This window comes from Alosa pseudoharengus, unplaced genomic scaffold, assembly GCF_046254945.1.
Source record: "Alosa pseudoharengus isolate Yale_2024_CS ecotype anadromous, Long Island Sound unplaced genomic scaffold, YU_APseudo_1.1 YU_APseudo_1.1_scf_2, whole genome shotgun sequence".
NCBI classification, from domain to species: Eukaryota; Metazoa; Chordata; class Actinopteri; order Clupeiformes; family Clupeidae; genus Alosa; species Alosa pseudoharengus.
This window is the reverse complement of record NW_027468663.1, coordinates 29609954-29632442: the sequence shown is the minus strand read 5'-3', so window position 1 is coordinate 29632442 and position 22489 is coordinate 29609954. Positions and strand designations below refer to the sequence as shown.

At 43.6% G+C, this 22489-nt stretch overlaps 1 protein-coding gene across 2 annotated transcripts in view; it reads left to right on the top strand.

Moving 5' to 3' along the window:
* Positions 1-22093, top strand: part of uggt1 (UDP-glucose glycoprotein glucosyltransferase 1) — a 31304-nt gene extending 9211 nt beyond the window's left edge. For both annotated transcript variants that reach the window (XM_076294437.1, XM_076294438.1), the window contains exons 15-40: positions 163-248; positions 367-502; positions 846-977; positions 1398-1562; positions 3459-3579; positions 4458-4556; positions 5957-6051; positions 6442-6648; positions 7198-7329; positions 7532-7662; positions 8421-8516; positions 8810-8912; positions 9046-9125; positions 9449-9638; positions 12228-12386; positions 13035-13120; positions 13319-13403; positions 14565-14653; positions 14869-14973; positions 15510-15594; positions 16054-16236; positions 16750-16910; positions 18365-18479; positions 18827-18943; positions 19438-19600; positions 20249-22093. In XM_076294437.1, the coding sequence (XP_076150552.1) occupies positions 163-248; positions 367-502; positions 846-977; positions 1398-1562; positions 3459-3579; positions 4458-4556; positions 5957-6051; positions 6442-6648; positions 7198-7329; positions 7532-7662; positions 8421-8516; positions 8810-8912; positions 9046-9125; positions 9449-9638; positions 12228-12386; positions 13035-13120; positions 13319-13403; positions 14565-14653; positions 14869-14973; positions 15510-15594; positions 16054-16236; positions 16750-16910; positions 18365-18479; positions 18827-18943; positions 19438-19600; positions 20249-20274 (3147 nt within the window). In that variant the 3' untranslated portion in view covers positions 20275-22093. The remainder of the gene's footprint in view (positions 1-162; positions 249-366; positions 503-845; positions 978-1397; positions 1563-3458; positions 3580-4457; positions 4557-5956; positions 6052-6441; positions 6649-7197; positions 7330-7531; positions 7663-8420; positions 8517-8809; positions 8913-9045; positions 9126-9448; positions 9639-12227; positions 12387-13034; positions 13121-13318; positions 13404-14564; positions 14654-14868; positions 14974-15509; positions 15595-16053; positions 16237-16749; positions 16911-18364; positions 18480-18826; positions 18944-19437; positions 19601-20248) is intronic.
* The last annotated feature ends 396 nt before the right edge of the window (positions 22094-22489 follow it).

Here is a 22489-nt window from a genome sequence, read left to right as displayed (position 1 = left end):
GTTACTGTGATGGTCAATATAATACAGACCTGTCAACGAAGATTAAGATCAACAAGATTAATGATCAGCATCAGCCTGGCTATAATGTGTGTGTGTGTGTGTGTGCGTGTGTGCGTGTGTGCGTGTGTGCGTGCACTTCCGTGTATGTGTGTTGCACCGCAGGTGATCATCCTGGACCCCAACCAGGAGAACTCTGCAGAGCTGCTGAGTGTGGCTGAGATGTTCTACAGCAACAACATCCCTCTGAGGTCAGTGTCTCCACAGGCTGGGCTCTCTGAAGGGTCAACAGTGGAGCACGTGTATGGATGGAGTGTGCTGATACTGGACACCTAGCTCAATGGCATGTGCATTGTTGTTGTTGTGCAGGATTGGTGTGGTGTTTGTGGTGAATGATGAGGAGGACGTGGACGGCATGCACGATGCTGGAGTCGCCATGCTGCGAGCCTTCAACTACATCGCTGATGAGGTGGACAACCAGCAAGCCTTTGATGCCATCATCAGTGTAAGTCTGCAAACAAAAGTGGATCACTTCATCAAGCTTTCACAAGAATCAAGCCACATCACATGCACTCACATTTCGTGTTTTTTAAAAATGACTTTTGTGCAGTATATGACACCGTGCTGTTGCAATTGATTACCTGACGTACATGTTTCAGTCCTTGAGCTTTATTCTTGAAGACAATATCAGTTGCTCATACCGCTATGCAAATGAATTTAGATATTTGGAAGATATTTGCAGTATTATCATTGTTTCTTAAAGATTGCATATGAAGGACTGAACTGAACTGAATGCATTCTTTGAGCACAGAACTAAAGCGATGTGTGTGTGCTGTGTGTCCCCCCAGATGCTGAACAGGGTCCCCAAGGGTGGGCATCTGAAGGTGGAGCACGTGGTGGGAGTCCTGGAGAAGAGCTACCCCTATGTGGAGGTCTCCAGCATTCTGGGCGCTGACTCGGCCTACGACAAAAACAGGAAGGTGAGAGACGCCACCAGTGCTGAGTCGGACTCCGCATTCTGAAGCACTCAGTGCGGCAGGCTGCTGTTCGTTAGTGTTATGGCACACGCCACTGTTTTCTGGTCAAATCAGTGGATCTGTAAATATGCTTTTACTGCTTCATTGAAATATGGTCAATAGCTGAATCAACAGCATCTTTAATTTTGTTTTTGTTGACCCGTGATTGAGTTCTAAAGCAGAGATTTCTCAGAACTCCTCTGCAGAGTCATCAGTCGTTTCTATATTTCATTTTTTGTGCATTAATGCAGTGTCTTTTTACAACAACAAAAATCGACCAGTTGTGTGTTTATTGATCGCTTTGAGAGACTGTGGTCTTTAAGCCAAAGCGGTTGTTTGTAGGGTTCCTTTGGTCTGGTATAATGCCCATGTGCCCTCCTTCAGGAGGGTAAGGCCTACTTTCAGCAGACTGGTGTGGGACCTCTGCCGGTGGTGCTGTACAACGGCATGCCCTACCAGAGGGAGCAGCTAGACCCAGACGAGATGGAGACGGTCACCATGCAGAAGATCCTGGAGACCACCACCTTCTTCCAGAGGGCCGTCTACCTGGTGAGTCCCACCCAGACACAGGCTGGACGGCCAATGCATGAACAATATGCATGAACCTGTTCTGGGGACGGCAGGCAGAAAATTATGGTCTGGGGGATGATGGGAGATGATGGTCTGTAGGGTTTAGTCTGAGCCATATCCTATGCAGGGCTCCAGACTAACTTTTTGCACTGGTTGCACTGGTGCGCCTAACTTTTTTTCTTAGGTGCACCAGCACAAAAGTTAGGTGCACCCAAATTTTCAACCACATCGCATTTAACACCGCAGCAGGTTCACTTTTTTTCCTTAATTACTGTCCTATATAGGTTGTCCTATGACTTATGATTTACAATTCTACAAGAAAAGTAACTTAATGAAGTGTTGGTGGTGCTTTAAGTGCTTCACTGAGCTGAAATTTAAACTTAAAACATCTCAAGATGAATTAAATAAAAATAACAGTGAGTAAATTAACAGTGCACGTCTTTTAAGGGCTTCAAACTGCACATCTCATGGCTCAATGTCTTACATACTATCCTTCATGATCTTTAGGCCTTGGCTAAACCAGCTCGCCATAGCATCTTCCATAGAAATGTATATGAGCACAATTTAAAGAGGGATTTGTATGTGATTTTGCAATGATTGCAATAATCATTTGACAGCCCCACAATGCAATTTACTTTTTAATTTTAGTATTTTTAAATTTTCAATAAGAACATCACTATGGTTAATGCAGTAACGAAATGGTAGGCCTATTATTATAGGCTATTGCAATGACTTGCCATGCTCGATCTAAATATGTCCATTCAATTCACCGTACACAATGACCACAGTTATACATGCAGGGAATATTCGGGCTTTAAATGTAGCAGCGATATTCGGTTTGCGCCAAATACCGGATTAAATTGACTGATGCCATCAGAATGAGTTTACACAACTCGCGCGCAAAACAAATATTGCTGTTGAAAACCGGGTTACTCCCTGCATGTAACTGCGGTCAATGACGCACTCCTTTTCGGCGATATCTGTATCTGTCGTTCGGGAAGGCCTTGTATGCATTGTTCACAATTTTAAGACGTCTTTTCATCTGCAATGACTCCTAGATTTGGCGCAAGTGGCATTCCTGTACATCGGGTTTACGTTCAAACTATTTTTCTGGTGAATAATTATTTCGGACTGAACTTGGTGAAGGGAAGTTTTACTAGGCCTATCGTAGGCAACGATAAACTTGATCATCATCTCGGGCTCGTCTGATCGGTTTGCTGCTGCCAGCCGCCGAAAGGCAGTGGGGAGAGGGGACATTTATCTCGACCTATGTGACCACACTGTAATGCAACTACATCCACTCTGTTTATCTGACGGGTCTCTGACCTCTGTCTCTCTATCTGCAGCACACGCATTTTCAAATTTACACACAGGCACTGGGCCACAGCCAATCAGAGGGGAGGTCCCGCCCTTCACTATCTGTGATTTGTTTAAACCACGAAATTGGCCAAATATGTGTCTGTTATTGAACCAAAGGTAGAGTTTCAATGCGGACACTTTTTCCTCTCTCGAATAGCTGGTTGCACCGGTGCGACCTCCGATTTTTTTTTTAGTCGCACTTTTGAAAAATTAGGTCGCATATGCGACCAAATTGGTCGCACTCTGGAGCCCTGCTATGATAAACAAATAAAGTTATGTCTCATTGCATGTTGTCAAAGACCTAGTAGATAGAATTTCCAAGTATGTGTATAAAGCTGTCCTCTATCACTATTTTCAACAAAATCCAAATTTAGTTGTTTTCCTAATGCCAAAATGTGACTAAATATCATTGGCAGGTGTTTGGAGGCTACGGCAAAGGCTCTGCTATGTGTAAAAAGTGTAAATGTGATTTCTCACTCTCTCACTCTCTCTCCCTCTCTCTCTCTCTCTTCTTAGGGAGAGCTGGCCAGTGACCACGATGTGGTGGACTTCATCATGAACCAGCCTAATGTGGTCCCGCGCATCAACTCCAGGATCCTGTCCACCAGCAGGCACCACCTGGACCTCTCCCACACCAGTGAGTGTCCACCTCATCCCACCCTACCACCATACCACCCTGCCACCCTGCCATTATACCACCCTGCCATCATTTTAATAATGAGGATTGTTTTGCTAATTGAATACAATGAGCAAGACCCTAAGCTCAGACATCAGTGCATCAGCTCAATGCTCCCACATGTCTTAGGATAGCTTTGGTTCACACCCCAGACACTTTGTTCACTGAGTGACTTTGTCTATCATTTAAATTAAGTACCAGTAAGTGACTAGTACACTGTAGGTAAAATGTGAGTAAATTAAAGCATTAAGGCTGAGTGAAATGTGTAAACTACTCCAAATCCCTCAGTAAGTTGGGGTTTGAAGAGCACTGATAGTCTGTGGCCAAAATCACAGGAGCATGCAGAGTTGCAGACATTTGGAATTGTTTCTTTTCAGCACTGCTCGGGTCCCCATTATCACACAGGGCTGATTTTGTTCCTTTGTCACCTCATTCATAAAATGCACATGATTTACACTGGGCTGCCCTGGGAAGATTGGATTGTGTTTTTGAAAGAGCTGTACCGCTGGAAGGCCACTGGGGACCATCCCTGGCATTGGAATTCAGAGCGAAATGTGTTGTTGGTAGTGTGGGGTAAAAATAGTAATCTGTTTGTTGAGAGGGAGACAGAAGTGAAGAATTTACATTGCCTATTTGTTCCAGCCATGAATACAAATCAGGATCCAAAAGCATGAATTTGAATTATGAATGAAACTTTCATTCATAACCATTTTTTTCTCACAGTAACTAATACCATGAATCAGAGAGGACAGGTCAAAAACAAACCAAAAATGTGATTTTCCCCAAACGTAAATCTACTTTCAACAGTTTTTTTTTCCCTCTCACTTTTCTGACCCCAGACAACCATTTCATCGATGACTACGCCCGCTTCCTCTTCCTGGACACGAGAGAGAAGAACACGGCGGTGGCCAACAGCATGAACTACATGACAAAGAAAGGTAAGGCGAGAGCCGACACCGATACCCATGTGAAATCACCAACTCTGGGACGCAATAAGAGTTTGATGATAGATGTATTATCCTCCATCACCTGGTCCCTCAACACAAACACACAAAGTCACTATGCTCAGTCCATTGGCCCTCTCTCTCACACACACACACACACACTCTTATACATAGAGACATGAAGAATGTGAAGGGGCACTGTACTGTTGAGATTTGTCAGACCTTATTTTTAAACAGCACTTTCTCTGCAGTGCACCCCCTAAATGAGGCCTTTTATCTTTCATTTTCTCTTGTTTCTCTTTCTCTCTCTTTCTCTTTGTGGTGCTATTAAAGGCATGTCCTCCAGGGAATCTTCTGGTAACTGCCTCTTCTTGCCTGAGCCCTTTAAAAGCGCCTGACTCATCTAGTCTCGTGTGTTTAACGTGACTAATAAGTGAAGCCTGCACCGTCCGCGACCAATGGATTCATTACGTTCCTGCTGCGCTTATGTGGATGTTAATGAACCATGCCCATACACACTACCACTCCTGTGTGTGTGTGTGTGTGTGTGTGTGTGTGTGTGTGTGTGTGTGTGTGTGTGTGTGTGTGTGTGTGTGTGTGTGTGTGTGTGTGTGTGTGTGTGTGTGTGTGTGTGTGTGTGTGTGTGTGTGTGTGTGTGTGTGTGTGTGTGTGTGTGTGTGTGTGTGTGTGTGTGTGTGTGTGTGTGTGTGACCGTCTATGTCTTAAGTGTGTGTGTGAGAGAGAGAAAGGGATCTCGACTGTAATCCCTTAGCCATTTCTTTCCCTGTATTTGTTATAGACAAAAAGGCATGTTGCACCAGACTAAAATCAGAATCATTACACGCATAGTCGTTTATAGGTCTTATAGTTCTTATTTTCAGTTTTTCCTCTTTGTTTGACATCTGAGTCCCCTGTCTTTCATGGCTGTTATCTTAGCGTTTGCCTGTCCTGGAATGTCATGCCTGATATGCCTGTCTACTGATACTCTGTGACAGCTTTTTGTCCAAATAGATTTGTGATGACTGACCTGTCTCTTACAGTCAGTGACTTTTATAATGCACTCCTTAACCTGGCTGGGACATCATAATGCACTCCTTATTAGAGGTGAAAACTTCCAGACTCGGACAGGGAAAGTCCTGCCATGTTTTTACCTGACCTATTAACCTCCAAATCTAGCAGTTTCTCCATCCATCTCCCACCTGGATTGGGCTAATCACCTAATTCATATGGCTACTTAATTTTTTATTATATACTTGATGAGATACTGTGTTCTTTGTATTACTGTTAATGGGGCCATTAAAAAAGCTCTGTTAACCTGGAGGTTGCACCACTGATACAAATATCCCATTTTCCAATTCCACCTTCCACTACCTTGTGTTATTGTGTATTTGCAGATGATGGCATCATCCGGCCAGTGACGTTCTGGGTGGTGGGCGACTTTGATCAGCCTTCAGGCAGACAGATGCTGTACGACGCCATCAGGCACATGGTAAGACGCCCATATGGCAGGAAGGACCAGCTGATGCCATTCTGGGATTTCCCCTTATTTCAGTTCCCTGATGGAGTTGACGTTCTCGATCCATTCATCCATCATCATGTAGCCATTCATCCATCTACAGTGTTTGATTAACTTTGTTTCTGTGCTGATCATGTTTTCTTTTCTATGACTTATGTGACTGTCTCCCATAACACCTTTTATGCTGTTGCATGTTTGCATGTTTGAAGTAAAATTGTGTTACTGCATAATGTGTACTCTTCACTGAAACTTGCCAGACTTTTGCCTCATGTCTAAGAGTAGATGTACAGGATGATGATCCATGGCATATGTAATGGAGTGGAGTCCCTGAGTTTATATGCCACTCTGCTTTGCTCTGGGCAGAAATCAAGTAACAACGTCCGGCTGGGCATGATCAACAACCCCAGCGAGAACCCCACCAACGAGAGCAGCCTGATTGCTCGCGCCATCTGGGCAGCCATGCAGACCCAGACCGCCAACAACGCCAAGAACTTCATCACTAAGATGGCCAAGGAGGAGACCGCTAAAGCCATATACGCTGGGGCAGACATCAGCGACTTCGCAGTTGGGGTACGAAAACCTTACTCAGCCTCCCTTCCTCTCTAGTGTTGTCTACTCCTGAACACTGAACCACACAGTCAAAGATCACTGATTGCCAACTGCTCCACTTCAACCCTGCTGCTGCAGTTGTTGAATTTCCCTGCTTCTATTGAGTAGTTTTAGTAGCAGGTTATCCTGGTTTCAGATGCCAATGTTGTGTCTGTAGCTCAGTGGCTAGAGCAGGCTGTTCAAAGACAACAGCGCACAAAGGGTTCCAATACGGGTCCAAATGCCCACAGGGACACAGGTTCGGTCCTGACCCATCAACCATTTTCCAATATCACTCCCATATCTTTATCCCACTCATAGCCTGTGAATGTCTACTGTCCTATGAAAGCCCCCGCCATTACAAACTCAAGTATAGGTGTCTACTTCTAAACAGTGAGCTAAAGATCATGTCACTGAAATGTGCAACTTCAACTGCTGAGTAAGCCAATATGAGTAATCATATTAATATAATCAAAGTTCCAGTTGGTCTCTTGTGTAATATGTGCGCTGGTGCTTGTGTCTGTGGTGCAGGGCATGGATGTGTCTCTGTTTAAGAGCGCGTACAGCGGCCCCAAGGTGGACTTCCTGCTGTCTCACGCTGCCTACTGTCGGGATGTCCTCAAGCTACAGAAGGGTCAGAGGGCCGTCATCAGCAATGGCCGAGTGAGTGATTAGTGGTGACGCACCATAATGAGCCAATGCAATGCATTGATAAAGTTACCATTTTTACAAAAGCTTTAATTTTGTCCATTATGTCAAACTGTGGGAACACGGATAGAAATGTTATACTTTTCCCTACATTTATTGTCATCATTATCAGTACTAGTACTATATCAATAATAATAATTTATGATATTTCTTGCAGATTATTGGTCCTCTGGAGGAAGGGGAGGTCTTTAATCAAGATGACTTCCTGCTTCTAGAGAGCATAATCTTGAAGACGTCTGGAGAGCGAATCAAGACCATTGTCCAGAGACTAGGCGTGGAAGAGGACAGGTATGACAACCAGTCAGCTTTTCATCATTTTTTTAATGAAGCCAAATTTTTCATTTCATTTTTAATTCTAGTCTTACATTTGTACCTGTACGTTTTATGTGGAAGTTTTACTAGTGTGCATAAACATTTGGAGAAGTTGACAGTCCCTTTCTGGGTCAGCTCCTCAAACTTCTTAGAAGTGCTGTGTGATGTGCGGCTCAACTTCTCTTCTCTCTTCCTGGAGCAATGCGATTAGAATGTCACAGTTTCTAAAAGTGTAATCTCGGCGGTAATTACTATGTCTTAATGAAGTGTGTCAGTCTGGGGTAAAAAAAGAATCCATTATAGATGCGGCACTTTTAGAGTGTTTTCCGGAAGAGACGAGAGAGAAAAGTGTGCTCGAGTGACGAGATGTTAATTATGGCCTCGGCAAAGTTCTGCCTGTCTGCCAATTAGCAGGGTGGCACTTGAAGTGGTATCACGTGTCTCTATCTTCTCTGGCATCTGTCTCAATGACAAGTGTGATAGACAGAGGGTGTACCTGTTCACACACTCACACTTTTATTTTTGAGTTCCTCGGCAGGTATGTTTTGCTCAAACTAAAACTACTGCGTACTGTACTGTCATTTTCTTTTTAATTGTTTTTTCCCCTTCCCTTTGCCCCCCCCCCCCCCCCGCTTATTCTCCGCTCTACCTCCAACTTCATCTATCTTTCTCCCTCCCTCTCTCTCTCTCTTTCTTTCTTTCTCTCTCTCTCTCTCTCTCTCTCTCTCTCTCAGGGCCAGTGATTTGGTGATGAAAGTGGACTCTTTGCTGTCATCACAGCCCAAAGGCGAGGCCAGGATGGAGTATGGCTTTGCCGATGACCGATACAGGTAGAGTCCTGCCGGAGGCCGGGCGCGCTTAATCACACGGCCCACACTCGCCTCCCCCCAGTCTGCTCTCCTCATCTCCAAATGACTCAATGTCTGGATTTTTTGTCTCTCACTTTTTTAGTTTGTTTATTTTTTGTTTTTGTCTTGCTTGTTTGTGTCATTTCTGTTGTTTCCTTGTACTGAATTAGCTGTTTTAGTAGGTTGTATGACCTTTGTTTGCTCACCTCTGGTAGCTAGAGAGAAAGAGTATCAGTATCCTCGGCTCTTAAGTTTTGTCCCTCCGTCCCCTGCAGTGCTGTGAAGATTAGGCCGAAAGAGGAGGAAGTGTACTTTGACGTGGTTGCCGTGGTCGACCCCGTGACCAGAGATGCCCAGAAGCTGGCGCCTCTGCTCCTGGTGAGATTAAGAGCATCCCTTTAAACTCACACATCACTTCCTGCGGTCAGAAACTGGCCCCTCCGCTCCTGTGATACCAACGTCCTCCTGTGAGGGGGCGCTCTCTGAGCCTGTGCCATTTTTCTCTCCTCAGGTGCTGAAGCAGCTGGTCAATGTCCACCTGCGCATCTTCATGAACTGCCAGTCCCGACTCTCGGACATGCCGCTGAAGAGGTGAGACTCTGCTGGCTGGTGCAAGTGTTATGTTTCTATTTATGCTTGAGTTAGACTGCAGAACAGATTATATGGTGCCAATGTTGGCAGCATAATCATAGGTTGAGGAGGGTTAGATAAATAATAAATATAATATAAATATATGTATAATAATAATTTAAGGGTGTTTTTTTTTTAAGTGATACCTATGCACAATGTAAAGACACATACAAGTTATAATCTGTGCACTATCAAACTGCACCCTCTAGCAGGCTGCTGGTGGCCATGTTGGCTCTAGGTCTCTCTAAAGCTTTTTCTCTATGGCCTCTCCCCTCTGATCTTAGCTTCTACCGCTACGTGCTGGAGCCGGAGTTGAGCTTCCAGGCTGATAACAGCCTATCGCTGGGGCCCATGGCCAAGTTCCTGGACATGCCCCAGTCGCCCCTATTCACCCTGAACATCAACACCCCCGACAGCTGGATGGTGGAGTCGGTCCACACACGCTACGACCTGGACAACATCTACCTGGAGGAGGTGAGCATGCTTCTGTGCTTAGGGGAACGCTTTCTTTAGGGTCATTCCGTGTGAAATCACCCAATTTCAGCGCAATTTGGCAGGTGACCCTCTCCGAAAAAATCTGAAAAAAATCACAGGTGTTTGTAGACCAAATCCATGCATAGATCTTAAATAGTATATCTGTATAACTAATCGTTGCAAAACTACAGCCCTTTGAAACTTCAAGTCATTTTAAGCATTGTGGTGAACAATCCTTTTTGGTCAACTTCCAGCATTATTGGCTCTTTTGGTATTTCACACACATTAGTGAAACTATGTGAATAGAAGTACATTTTCCTGTTGAATTAAAATATCCAATCGGATCAGACGTATCTTGTATACTTTCCCCTCTGCAAAGCTCTGAAAATGGCTATAAATTCATAATGTGAAAAGACATCATCACCTTTGAGGGCTTCTCATTCAAAAAGTATGTGACACAAATTCATCAGATTGTTTTCCTACACATATATGTATTATAAGGTCCTGTCCATGCATTAACTTTGGTTGTTATCATTTTCATATTTTCAGAGCATTTATTTTTAAATTGGGCTTGATTTTCAAAAAGCCTGTTTTCATCTTCTCATTTCACCACGTGGACAGTTAACAGGATTTTTTTTTATTTTACCATATATCATTCTGTATGTGAGGATCATCTGCCCAAAATTTGGGCTTGTTGCTGAGTTTCTTCATTGAGATAAGATTTTTTTTAAATATTGTCTATAAATCCACTGAATTTGTACTGGATCTGCAGTACCACTTTGCACCACATGTGGTGCTCTTTTAATACAATGGAAGTCAATGGAAGAGTAAGAGAGTCACTTGTTTGCTGCACATATCCAATCTAAACACACAGTTTATGGTTCATAGTTGAATTGGTCCAAATAATTATTGCAATATGAACAACATACTACTCATACATAAATCTTATTTAGAGAAAATAAACTGATCAAGTAAATTATACACACATAAGACTGACTGGTCATCATACATGCAGCAAGAGGATTTAGCATAATTACCATCTTTGTAATGAGTTTTCTACACCAGCTTCAACCTATCAGTGCCTATGTGAGCACTTTAATAATTTCTAGCCAGCTGGTTAGGCAAAGTCTATATTCATCGTCATGCTTGGGATGCAGTCCTCTGTGATACATAGACAACGAGCATCAAGATGGAGATCAGTGTTTTAACAAACAATCAAACAATGGGTTTCTAAAATTCAGTTCATCAAGGTATTTCACTTGATGAAGATGACCATGTGTGTTTCCATCACAAGTATTCATAACAAGGTTTGAGGACTCGTGGATCCAAGAGGCATTTGTAAAAAGATGATAAATCTTTAGTATTGATTTTTCTGCATCTGACAATGCACTGAATTTTAGAAACCCCTTTTTACTTGAACCATATGAACCATAAACTGTGTGTTTAGATTGGATATATGCAGCAAACAAGTGACTCTCTTACTCTTCCATTGACTTCCATTGTATTAAAAGAGCACCACATGTGGTGAGACAAGTGGTACTGCAGACAAAGTACAAATTCAGTGGATTTATAGACAATATTTGTAAAAAATCTTATCTCAATGAAGAAACTCAGCAACAAGCCCAAATTTTGGGCAGATGATCCTCACATACAGAATGATATATGGTAAAATTTTAAAAAATCCTGTTAACTGTCCACGTGGTGAAATGAGAAGATGAAAACGGGCTTTTTGAAAATCAAGCCCAATTTAATAAAAATGCTCTGACAATATGATAATGTTAACAACCAAAGTCAATGCATGGACATGACCTAATAATCCATACATGAGTGGGAAAAAAATCTGATGAATTTGTGTCACATACTTTTTGAATGACAATCCCTCAAAGGTGGTGATGTTTTTTCACATAATGAATTTATAGCCATTTTCAGAGCTTTGCAGAGGGGAAATTACACAAGATACACCTGATTTGATTGGATTGTTTAATTCAACAGGAAAATGTACTTCTATTCACATAGTTTCACTAATGTGTGTGAAATACCAAAAGAGCCAATAATGTTGGAAGTTGAACAAAAAGGATTGTTCACCACGATGCTTAAAATGACTTGAAACTTCGAAGGGCTGTAGTTTTGGAACCATTAGTGATACAGATATACTATTTAAGATTTATGCATAGGTTTGGTCTACAAACACCTGTGATTTTTTTCAGATTTTTTGGGAGAGGGTGACCTGCCAGCCACTGGGTGATTTGACACGGAATGACCCTTTAGTGTGTTGTGTGGATGTCATCATAAATGTACACACTACACAGTATTGCTCATGGCAATATTTTGCTACATATGCACCAAAAACAGCATAGTCTACCAACTGTGTTTTAGAACCTATAAATGTAAATGCCTACTGGTACTGATTTGAATAACAATCTTATCTGTTGCTGTGTGTGTGTGTGTGTGTGTGTGTGTGTGTGTGTGTGTGTGTGTGTGTGTGTGTGTGTGTGTGTGTGTGTGTGTGTGTGTGTGTGTGTGTGTGTGTGTGTGTGTGTGTGTGTGTGTGTGTGTGTGTGTGTGTGTGTGTGTGTGTGTGTGTGTCAGGTGGACAGTGTTGTCCCTGCGGAGTATGAGCTAGAGTATCTGCTCCTGGAAGGCCACTGTTTTGACGTGAGCACAGGGCAGCCCCCCCGTGGCCTGCAGTTCACCCTGGGCACGGCCACTGACCCTGTCATCGTGGACACCATCGTCATGGCCAACCTGGTAAGGGAGAGAGAGAGAGACCGTATAACAGCTGGCTCTAAACACCAGGGTTGCCAGGTCTGCTACCTCGGTCTGCTACATGGTCACCAGACACATTCAGCAAAGAAATGTAGCCTGGGCCTCAGAAGTCTAAAGATGAATATCACTCATCTGAGAGTGTTTTTTTATTTATTTATTTATTTATTTTTGTAGTTGAAAACTGAGCAAAACTTGCTGGACCTCAGAAATAAGAGTTTACACACAGTTATACTGGTTGACTAGTGAGGATTATTTGCCTTGTTTATATTTTATAACCTGTAGTCTGGGGGTAGATGCTAGCCAGGTGGGCATTCTCTGGGTGCTCATGTTCAGTGTTGCTCTTTCAAAGACTCACACATGGGTCCTCTTAAAACTCGCACACACACACACACACTCACACTCACACTCACACAGACACACACACACTGTGGTTGGAACAGCAGGATCATGGAAGAAATTGGGGATTGCTATTGGCCTCAAAATACCGGCAGGCACCACAGACTGTCCTGAAGATGTTCTTATCAGGCCTGTGAGAGTTCTCTTTAGTGTTGCAGCTTTGTGCGTGCATATGTTTGTTTACTGTATGTGTGCCTGTGTAGTGGTGATGTTGTGTATCTCTCTCCTTCACAGGGCTACTTCCAGCTCAAGGCTAACCCAGGAGCCTGGGTCCTCAAACTCCGCAAGGGCAGATCTGAAGACATCTACAAAATCTACAGGTACTTACAATTATGTGTGTATGTGTGTATGTACGTACGTGTGAGTTTGCTACTTTTGCTTTTCTGTTTGTGTGTGTATGTGTGTCCTCTTTTTGTGTGTGTGTGTGTGTGTGTGCGTGTGTGTGTGCGTGTGCGTGTGTGTGTGATTGTGTGTGTGGAGGTCATAGAAATATCTAAATAATTTACTGTCCCTGTCAGCCACGATGGCACCGACTCCCCTGCCGACGCTGATGATCTCATTGTGGTCCTCAACAACTTCAAGAGCAAGATCATCAAAGTGAAGGTGAGGAGGAGCCTCTCAAAGGCACCGCCCCTGCTGCCGCTGCCAGGAGGACAGAGGTGGCCTATGGGCTTTTAACGCCTTTATATTCAACTACACCTTTTTTTTAATTGACCACTGAAACAGAACTGTGATTTTATTTCACTCTCATTTGTTAGTGAGAACAAATCCGCTTCATTCATGGTCCATTATGTGCTGTTGTGTGTGAATCACTCCGCCTGGCATTGGGGTGGCCTTGGCAGGAAGACAGATAGCCAGAGAGAGACACAGACAGACAGACAGACAGACAGACTTTCCGGTAGATAGACAAAGAGATGTCTAGATATACAGACAGGTTTGAAGACGTGCAGGGAAGGAGGAAGTTAACAAACTAATGGAGGAAGACGGACTAAGAGTAAGGCAGACAGATAGAAAGACAGGCTCAGAGTAAGGCAGACAGATAGAAAGACAGGCTCAGAGGAAGGCAGACAGATGGCAGACAGACGGGGTGGCAGATAGACAGGCAGACAGACGGGGTGGCAGATAGACAGGCAGGCTCTTTATGTGTGCAGCTTCAGACAGCAACGAGCTGCAGCAGTTTAAAGGAGGCAGCCTGATCTCCCCTCAGCCCCCTTATTACACAGGACAGCCTGTCAGCTCTAATCACCATCTGTGTGTGTGTGTGTGTGTGTGTGTGTGCGCCCGTGTGTGTGTGTGTCTGAGAGTTCATATTCTGTTTGGAGGCTGTCTGAGTCAGTATGTGTTTGTCTAAGGCCCTCATGTTGCCTGCATCAGTCAGCATGATGCCACTGGGCTTGACACAATGTGTGTATCTTCTAGTAGTGAAATCATTCCTGTTGGATATAGTTTCACCTATCACTGGAAGTGACAAGGGAGTTAAGGGAGTTAAGAGAGAAATAAAGCATGTCACTTTGGAGTTTTTACTCAAAAAAGGGAATACATTTGCTTTCAGAACAGTGACAAGTTGGACATAATACTTCCAACCTAGCTAGTCATAATACTTTGTTACAAGTACACAAATAACAGATAACTGCCCACACTTCTATATAGGAGCAGGCCAATTGACATGTCATATGGTCTGCTAAAGTGAAGCGCCATAAAGGATATGGATGTTGAGGCCGCCCTGCGCTGTTTAATGCGGTGTGCGTATTTTCGGTGCTGCAGGTCCAGAAGAAGCCGGAGAAGATGAACGAGGAGCTGCTGAGCGATGGTGCCCATGAGAACGACTCGGGATTCTGGGAATCTCTCACACGGTACGAGTGAGACATTACTGCAAGACATCATCACCAAACTGATTGTAAATCTCTGAGCACTTGATGGCCGACTTTTTCCCCCCTAATTGTTTTGCAGTCTGTCGAGCTGTTCGGTTGCATCTCTATGTATTGGTGGAGGGGGGTTTAATGGAGGCTCTCAGGTGCTCATTCTGTTTTTCGCTCACGCTTCAAACTCAAGTGTGTCATGTCCACAGAGGCTTCACGGGCGGGAGCAAGACGGACGAGAGCAAGCAGGAGAAGGACGACGTCATCAACATCTTCTCCGTGGCCTCGGGGCACCTGTACGAACGCTTCCTCAGGTGAGACAGAGGATGACCACCTCCACCTGGGTACACTCATTAAAAATGTCTTTATTTCGATCAAATGTGAAATGGCACCTGAAGATCAGTCATTGATTTAACATTCTCAGGCCAAAGCTGAAACAATGACAGAACACAACAAATTGAGAGAATTGGCCTTTTTTTCTTTCTTTTTTTTTTTTTTGGTGAAAATGTCAGTCTGTCCCTGATGTTTTATTTAAGAGTAGGAAAGAGGAAAGTTAGTCTTAAGCTTTAGCGTGACCCCAGCGACATGGTGACATTCTCCGACATTTTGGTTTAATGCTGGAGGGTTCCCTTCAGGATCAGGATGAGCTCGATTTCGAGTCCCCATCTCTTTTCTCGGAGGGTTGGTGATCTTTGGAATTGCCTCCTCCAATCAGCCCCGACATCATTCCTGCTGATTGCATTAATTTCACTTGAAGGTCAGGGAGATGGCAATAAAGAGAGGGAGGAGTCCATCTGAAGTCTGATGACCAGGAGCTGACATTGTTCTGTCCGTATGTCTGTCTTTGCAGGATCATGATGCTCTCCGTGCTGAAGCACACAAAGACGCCCGTCAAGTTCTGGTTCCTGAAGAACTACCTGTCCCCAACATTCAAAGCAAGTATCTGCTGCAGATGGCACTGTGAACAGCTGCACGTGTCAGATTGAAAGAGAACAGTGGGGGTTCATTTCCTCAGTCATATTATTGAGCATTATCATCTGGAACCAGAGAGCCCCAAAGTTATTAATTTTGGTTTTAATGATGAAAATCACTGGGAAGAGCTTATATTGTGTTGGTGCAGTGTTACAGAAAATTTGCCATTTTGTTCATTATGAGATTGAAGATGGTATATCATCTTGCAAATAATATTGCATGTCCAACTAGTAGTTCCTACAGCTGGGTCACGTCTGCTCCTCAGTATTCGTTTTTTCAGGAGTCAGGAAATGATCCCCCCCAAGCTGTTTTCACTCTCCATCTCTCTCTCTCTCTCTCTCTCCCTCTATCTCTGTCTGTCTGTCCATCATTCTGGAGATCTTGCCTCTTTTCATCTCTCTCTCTCTCTCTGTGTTTTTCAGGAGTTCATCCCTTACATGGCAGAGGAGTATGGCTTCCAGTATGAGCTCATCCAGTACAAGTGGCCCCGCTGGCTGCACCAGCAGACAGAGAAGCAGCGCATCATCTGGGGCTACAAGATCCTCTTCCTGGACGTGCTCTTCCCCCTGGCCGTGGACAAGATCCTCTTTGTGGACGCTGACCAGGTACCGCTCAGATAAGTTGCAGATGGTTAGTTCACCAGGTTAACACGGTAATGCTGGAGGTGGTAGTCGACCAGAGGGCCATACTACGAAGCGACTTATCCAAGTAGAAGGGATCGATGATATCAGAACACTGTATCTGCATCTGTGGTTTCAAAAGTGGCCTGATCTTTACCTGGTAGTTCTTACCCTCAGGTGCTGCTCTGCTAGACGGTACTGTACCTACTCTTGCTCTAACAGGGGTCAGAGTCGCTCTAGTCATGTTGAAAAGCAGCTGGAGCTCACCACAGCTTAGAGCAAGGAGTTGTGTGCAGTGCACTACTGCCCCCTAGGGAACATATATGGTATTTTTTTTATCATAATCATTAGACACAAAAAGACAACAGTTGTAGGAATGGGAGAGGCAGAAGCAGTTGCACCTGCTGAAAGTGTGTACAGTAGTACACACAGTAGTACACAGTAGATTTTCTGTCATACAGCGCTGATATAACGGCTTGTCTCGCCATCTGTCCTCAGATCGTGCGCACTGACCTGAAGGAGCTGCGTGACTTTGACCTGGAGGGGGCGCCGTACGGCTACACGCCCTTCTGCGAGAGCCGCAGGGAGATGGACGGCTACCGCTTCTGGAAGTCTGGCTACTGGGCCAGCCACCTGGCCGGACGCAAGTACCACATCAGGTAAGGGCCGGCGCAGCGCAGTGGTGGCAAGAATGGGCTTAAAGATCAGAACCCTGAGAGCTGTTTTGTGTGTGTGACATTTAAATGTGTTCATTAGTGAGGAGGCGGCAGCATTTTGGTGGGTTCTGTGTAAATTTGATTGACCTTTGCCAGTGTTTTTTTGCCCCTCCTGTCACTAGACTTGATTTTTGTTGTTTATGACAAAGAGGTGTGTGTGTGTGTGTGTGTGTGTTGCTCTAACTCCCTCTTCTCTGTGTGTGTGTGTATGTGTTGCTCAAACTCCCTCTTCTCATTATTGTACATGTCCGTAAGGGAGATTATTGGTGCAGAAACAGTCATGTCTACAGGTACACTGCTATGGTGCTTAACAACACAAATAAAGGCTTTTCTAAAGTGCATTCAAGCACACTGATACACTAACATCACTAAAATAGCATAATGTAGATATTCAGATAGCCATGTTGTATGGTAAGTCAAGTCCACAGATGTTACAGCTTTTACACATTTGTGAGTAGCACTTGATGGATTATGCTGGTCATTTAAAGGAGGAAAGTTTCTATTTGCAGTTCTCTCCATCTGCACACAACTCCTCTTTGAACAAACAAAAACTAGACACAAACTAAAAGAAATTGTGATTCACTTGTGATTCACCCCCCCCCCCCCCCCCCCCCATGGAGCTGAGGCAGCTGATCGCCTGTGAATTTGGCTCAGACATGGTCACAGAGTTTGACACACACACACACACACCATACCTGACATAAACTCTTTCTTCTAGGGGGGAGCCCTGTAGACTTTGAGCGGCGTCCTGGGATTGGGGGTGTTGGGTTGACATTTAGAGTGCCGCGGTGGCCAGCGCAGATGAATGGCCACTCCTGATATAATTCACTTATCTCACCAGCAGGAAAGCTTTATGGGCTGCTATGGGGAGCAAAAAATATCATATTTTGGTGAATTATCATAGTTCAGACGCTATTGATTTCATAAATCTCTGAAACACTTTGTTGCATACACACTATCACTACAGTATGGTGTACAGTAGTGTGTATTTATCATTATAGTCATTAACTTATGACTTTTATAGTCTATAACGTATGACCACTTCATGACTATAAATAAACTATGTTTGTTATTTGAAGTTGAATTTTCCTTGTTTTCTCATTTGTAAAGCAATTTAAATGAATGCAGTGTGTGAATATTTGCCTTGCCGTACTTACAAAGGTCATGTCCCTAATTGTAATCTTATAATATTATAATATTAGTTCTGTGTAATAATTAGTTAATACACACTGTTACATGGTTTATTACAGTGTAATTAACTGTGATGGCACAGTTAACGGGTATGTAAGTGTTGCCTGTATGTCTGATTTATGCCATATATATTCTACTCTCATCTGTCTTATCTGTCTCTCTCTCGTGTGTGTGTGTGTGTGTGTGTGTGTGTGTTTGTGTGACAGTGCCCTGTACGTGGTGGACCTAAAGAAGTTCAGGAAGATTGCAGCAGGGGACCGTCTGAGGGGACAGTACCAGGGACTCAGTCAAGATCCCAACAGTCTCTCTAACCTGGACCAGGTGAGGCCACTTCTCACTCACCTACCAAATATGAGAACTCATTTGAACTCTTGACTACAGTGGCAACATTAATTAATTGTATATTTACCATGTCTTTGTTGAACATTTGTTGAATAGTTATTGTTGTAAGATACTTTATAGTTATGTTACCCATATAGTTAGTTACCCAAGAGATTGTCACAAAATGTTGTAGCCTCAGTTGCTTCTGTGCGGTTTTATTGTCTCCATTATATTATATAGTCCATTTGCTGTAAATATTTGTATTTTTATGGACAAAACAAAAGGTTTTGGAATGTGTGTCCATTTGAAATGCACAGTGCTGATGCAAGCTCTGCTGCTCTCCTCAGGATCTGCCCAACAACATGATCCATCAGGTCCCCATCAAGTCCCTCCCTCAGGAGTGGCTGTGGTGCGAGACCTGGTGTGACAACGCGTCCAAGAAGAAGGCCAAGACTATCGATCTGGTGGGTAGATGGCACCCAGCCGCTTACCTTCTGTTCAATTCTATTCTCTTAAAGAAAAGCAAAAAAGAGTAATATTGTTCCCTGTACAATCATTCTGGTTAAAACAGTGGATCCCAGACCTTTAATGGCAAAGCCCTCTTTGAGGAATGGCAACCATTCTCCTACACCACCATGTAAAGACTGAGACGGTCACATATCACCTGCAATTTACTCCTTAAAAAAGACGTCCATCAGCTGTTGCATAACTTTTCTTGAGCAATGGTTTTTGCATTTGAACAGTTAAGCATGCTCCATTAAATCAGTTAGCCAGTTAGCCATTTGTATATTTCATATTCATATTTCATTTATAAAATAAAGTAAATGAAGTAGGATATACAATTGGTCCTGACCACAAACTGCTGACATGCACCACAATAATCAGCAGTCCCTCTGCTAGAGCACAACAACATTCCACTGAGCATGACCTGAAGTCTGATCTATTGTATCACCCCCAGTGCAATAACCCCCAGACCAAAGAGCCTAAGCTACAGGCAGCCGTGCGCATCGTGGCCGAGTGGAGCGACTACGACAAGGAGGTGAAGCGCTTCCACAGAAAGTTCCAGAAGGATAAGGAGAGTGGAGGAAGTAGCACAGAGGACGACCAGAGCGCACAAACAGGTGGGCCCGCTGGAGATATCACACACTGCCTGCCTGATAGGAGTCTGCCTTGAAGACCTGATTAGAGAAGGATGGAGATGAATGGATGGAGATGTAATCATTAACTATATTTTTCCCTCCTTCCTTCCTTTTTTCCGCTCCCTTTATCCCTCCCTCTCTCTCTCACACACACACATACACACATACATACGCACACACACATTCTCTCTCTCTTTCTCTCTCTCTCACACACTCACATACACACATACATACGCACACACACATTCTCTCTCTCTTTCTCTCTCTCTCACACACTCACATAAACACATACATATGCACACACACATTCTCTCTCTCTCTCTCACACACTCACATACACACATACATATGCACACACATTCTCTCTCTCTCTCTCTCTCACACACTCACATACACACATACATATGCACACACACATTCTCTCTCTCTTTCTCTCTCTCTCACACACTCACATACACACATACATACGCACACACACATTCTCTCTCTCTTTCTCTCTCTCTCACACACTCACATACACACATACATATGCACACACACATTCTCTCTCTCTCTCTCTCTCTCTCTCTCTCTCTCTTTCTGTCTTTCTTTCTCTCTTTTTCTGTCTTTCTTTCTGTCTCTGTGTTGCAGATTCTGACCCGCATACTGAACTGTGAGCACAGCCCTTACAGTTGAGGAAGACTCGACTCTGTTTAAAGAGTTGCTTGCGTGTTTGTTTGTTTGTTTGTTTTTTTAACTGAAGCCAATTCTCATGGAACATGGCTGCTATTTGAGCTGAGAGACTTGATCCAAAAAAAGAAACATCTATCCGTCTTTGGTTTGTGATTAGCTAAGGTGTAGGGTTGTAGGTATGGTATCGCCTAGTGTTTGGGAGAGGAGAGAGGTCTGAGCTCAGAGCTCATATTGAGAGAATTGGTCACATCTGGCCTCATTGGTACTGTACATCCCATGCTCTCTCATTTAGAGTTTTTGACTTGTGAGCCCAGGTATATACACACACACATACACACAAACACACATTGATTTGATTGTGATTTATTTGTTGCACAACACAGAATGCTTTTCTGATTAATTGTTAAAATATTTGTAGTACATTTTCTGTGTATATGTGTGTGTGTCTGTGTGTGTGTGTGTGTGTGTGAGAGAGAGAGAGAGAGAGAGAGAGAAAGAGAGAGAGAGAGAGTCTGCACGTGTGTGGTGGGACCATGGAGTAGTAGTTTGTATCTCTGCATTACCTTACATGAGTGGAGCCATTGTGTGTGTGTGAATTTATTTGTTTGTTTGTGTGTGTTTGTGACGTCTTTCAGACTTTCAAAGAGAAAATAATACAACACATTTGTATAAACCATAAGACCACTGCTCCATTTGCCTCATAAAGCCACCCCTCATATAGAATAGTGTCAGACTCAGGGAGGAATACTTAGTTAGGCCTGTCACAAGCATGGACAGCATGGTAACAAGTGTGATTTTACTCCAAATGCAATGTGTATCAGGCCTATGCAGAAGTGAAAAAAAACCTTGGCATTCCAGTCCAGTCCAGTGCCACTTCTGAAGCATTCAGATGAAGCCACTATATATGTTTTCATTACTGCTAGGATTTAGGGGTCAAAGCCACACGTTTCAGAGACCAGATCACAGCACTGGGTTAATGGCTGACGGCTCACGGTCTCGCTCGTCCTACAGCTCTGTGTTTTCTGATGAAATGTATACAGGAAGGAGGCAATCAAGTCTCCTAATGGAAGTTCCCTTTCAACAAAGCACAGTTCAGAGACAATGAAGTCTCAAGGCTCCAGTTAGTTTCTCCTGAACCAGCAGGTAGTGAATGGCGTCCTCTACTGGCACCAGTCAGAATTGCATGGATAAAACAAAAAAATAATAATTTCCAAATGGCTGGATTTTATAATCCTCCTCTATTTCGGCTGATGTCTTTGGTTATGTTAGTCTTTTTTGCGGAGAGTGATTGGCCACTATTTAAGGTTTCCTCTTTTATTGTCATCACAGCCATAAACAAAAAGCTCAATCTGCATCTGAAACAGGTTTGCGGCGCAAGCAGTCCCATCCCATAGTCCACTGCTCCTGCCCGTGTGTAGAGGCTGGCTGCTCTTTTGGGGGAACTTGACCACTTGGCTGATGCTGTTATGAACTCTACCCATCCTTGAGAGGTTTCATTTGTGTTCCCCCCCCAAATGCCTTTCTGAGAGACAGCATAGTTGGTGATGAGCAGATTGTGCTGTACTTTGTGCCTTTTCCTGTAAGGAAGAGTGAAGGTGCAAAGGCCCCTTTGGCCATCATGCTGTTTGTGTGTGTGTTTTTTTCAGCTGTTCTCTCTGTTTTTTGGGTATGTGTCAATCATTCTGGGGATAAAAAAGCAGACTACTTTCTAGTCACTTGTGGACTTTTGTTTGATTCTAAGATTGTATGAAGTGAATTATGGCGTATCAATATTTTGTAATAAAATACAACTACCAAACACAACATTTGGTCTGTGGTGTCCTTTCTATAATGTGTTCAGTAAAGTGCTGTGCTGTCCAGAGATAAGACTCAAGTCATCTCTTGTGTGCTGATGTTCTTTGCACTCATCAGTTTAACAGGGGAGCTGAGATATCAGAAGATGTAAAACGGTAACACTTTTCAAATATTGAAAATGGTTGGCTTTATTTTGAAAATAGATGTTCTGCCTCAGAGAGGTGAAAAGACCATGAATTTCTAGGCTAATGTAAATTTGGTGCTCAGAAATGAGTGAATAATATTGCACCTGGTAACACATTTAGTGACTGTAGTGGCCTTCTTTTAGCTTACTAGGAACTGTTTGGTCTTGACACTGAATCCTTTATTATCCTTTTTTAAAGGGTCTGAGAAAGTCTGAACCTT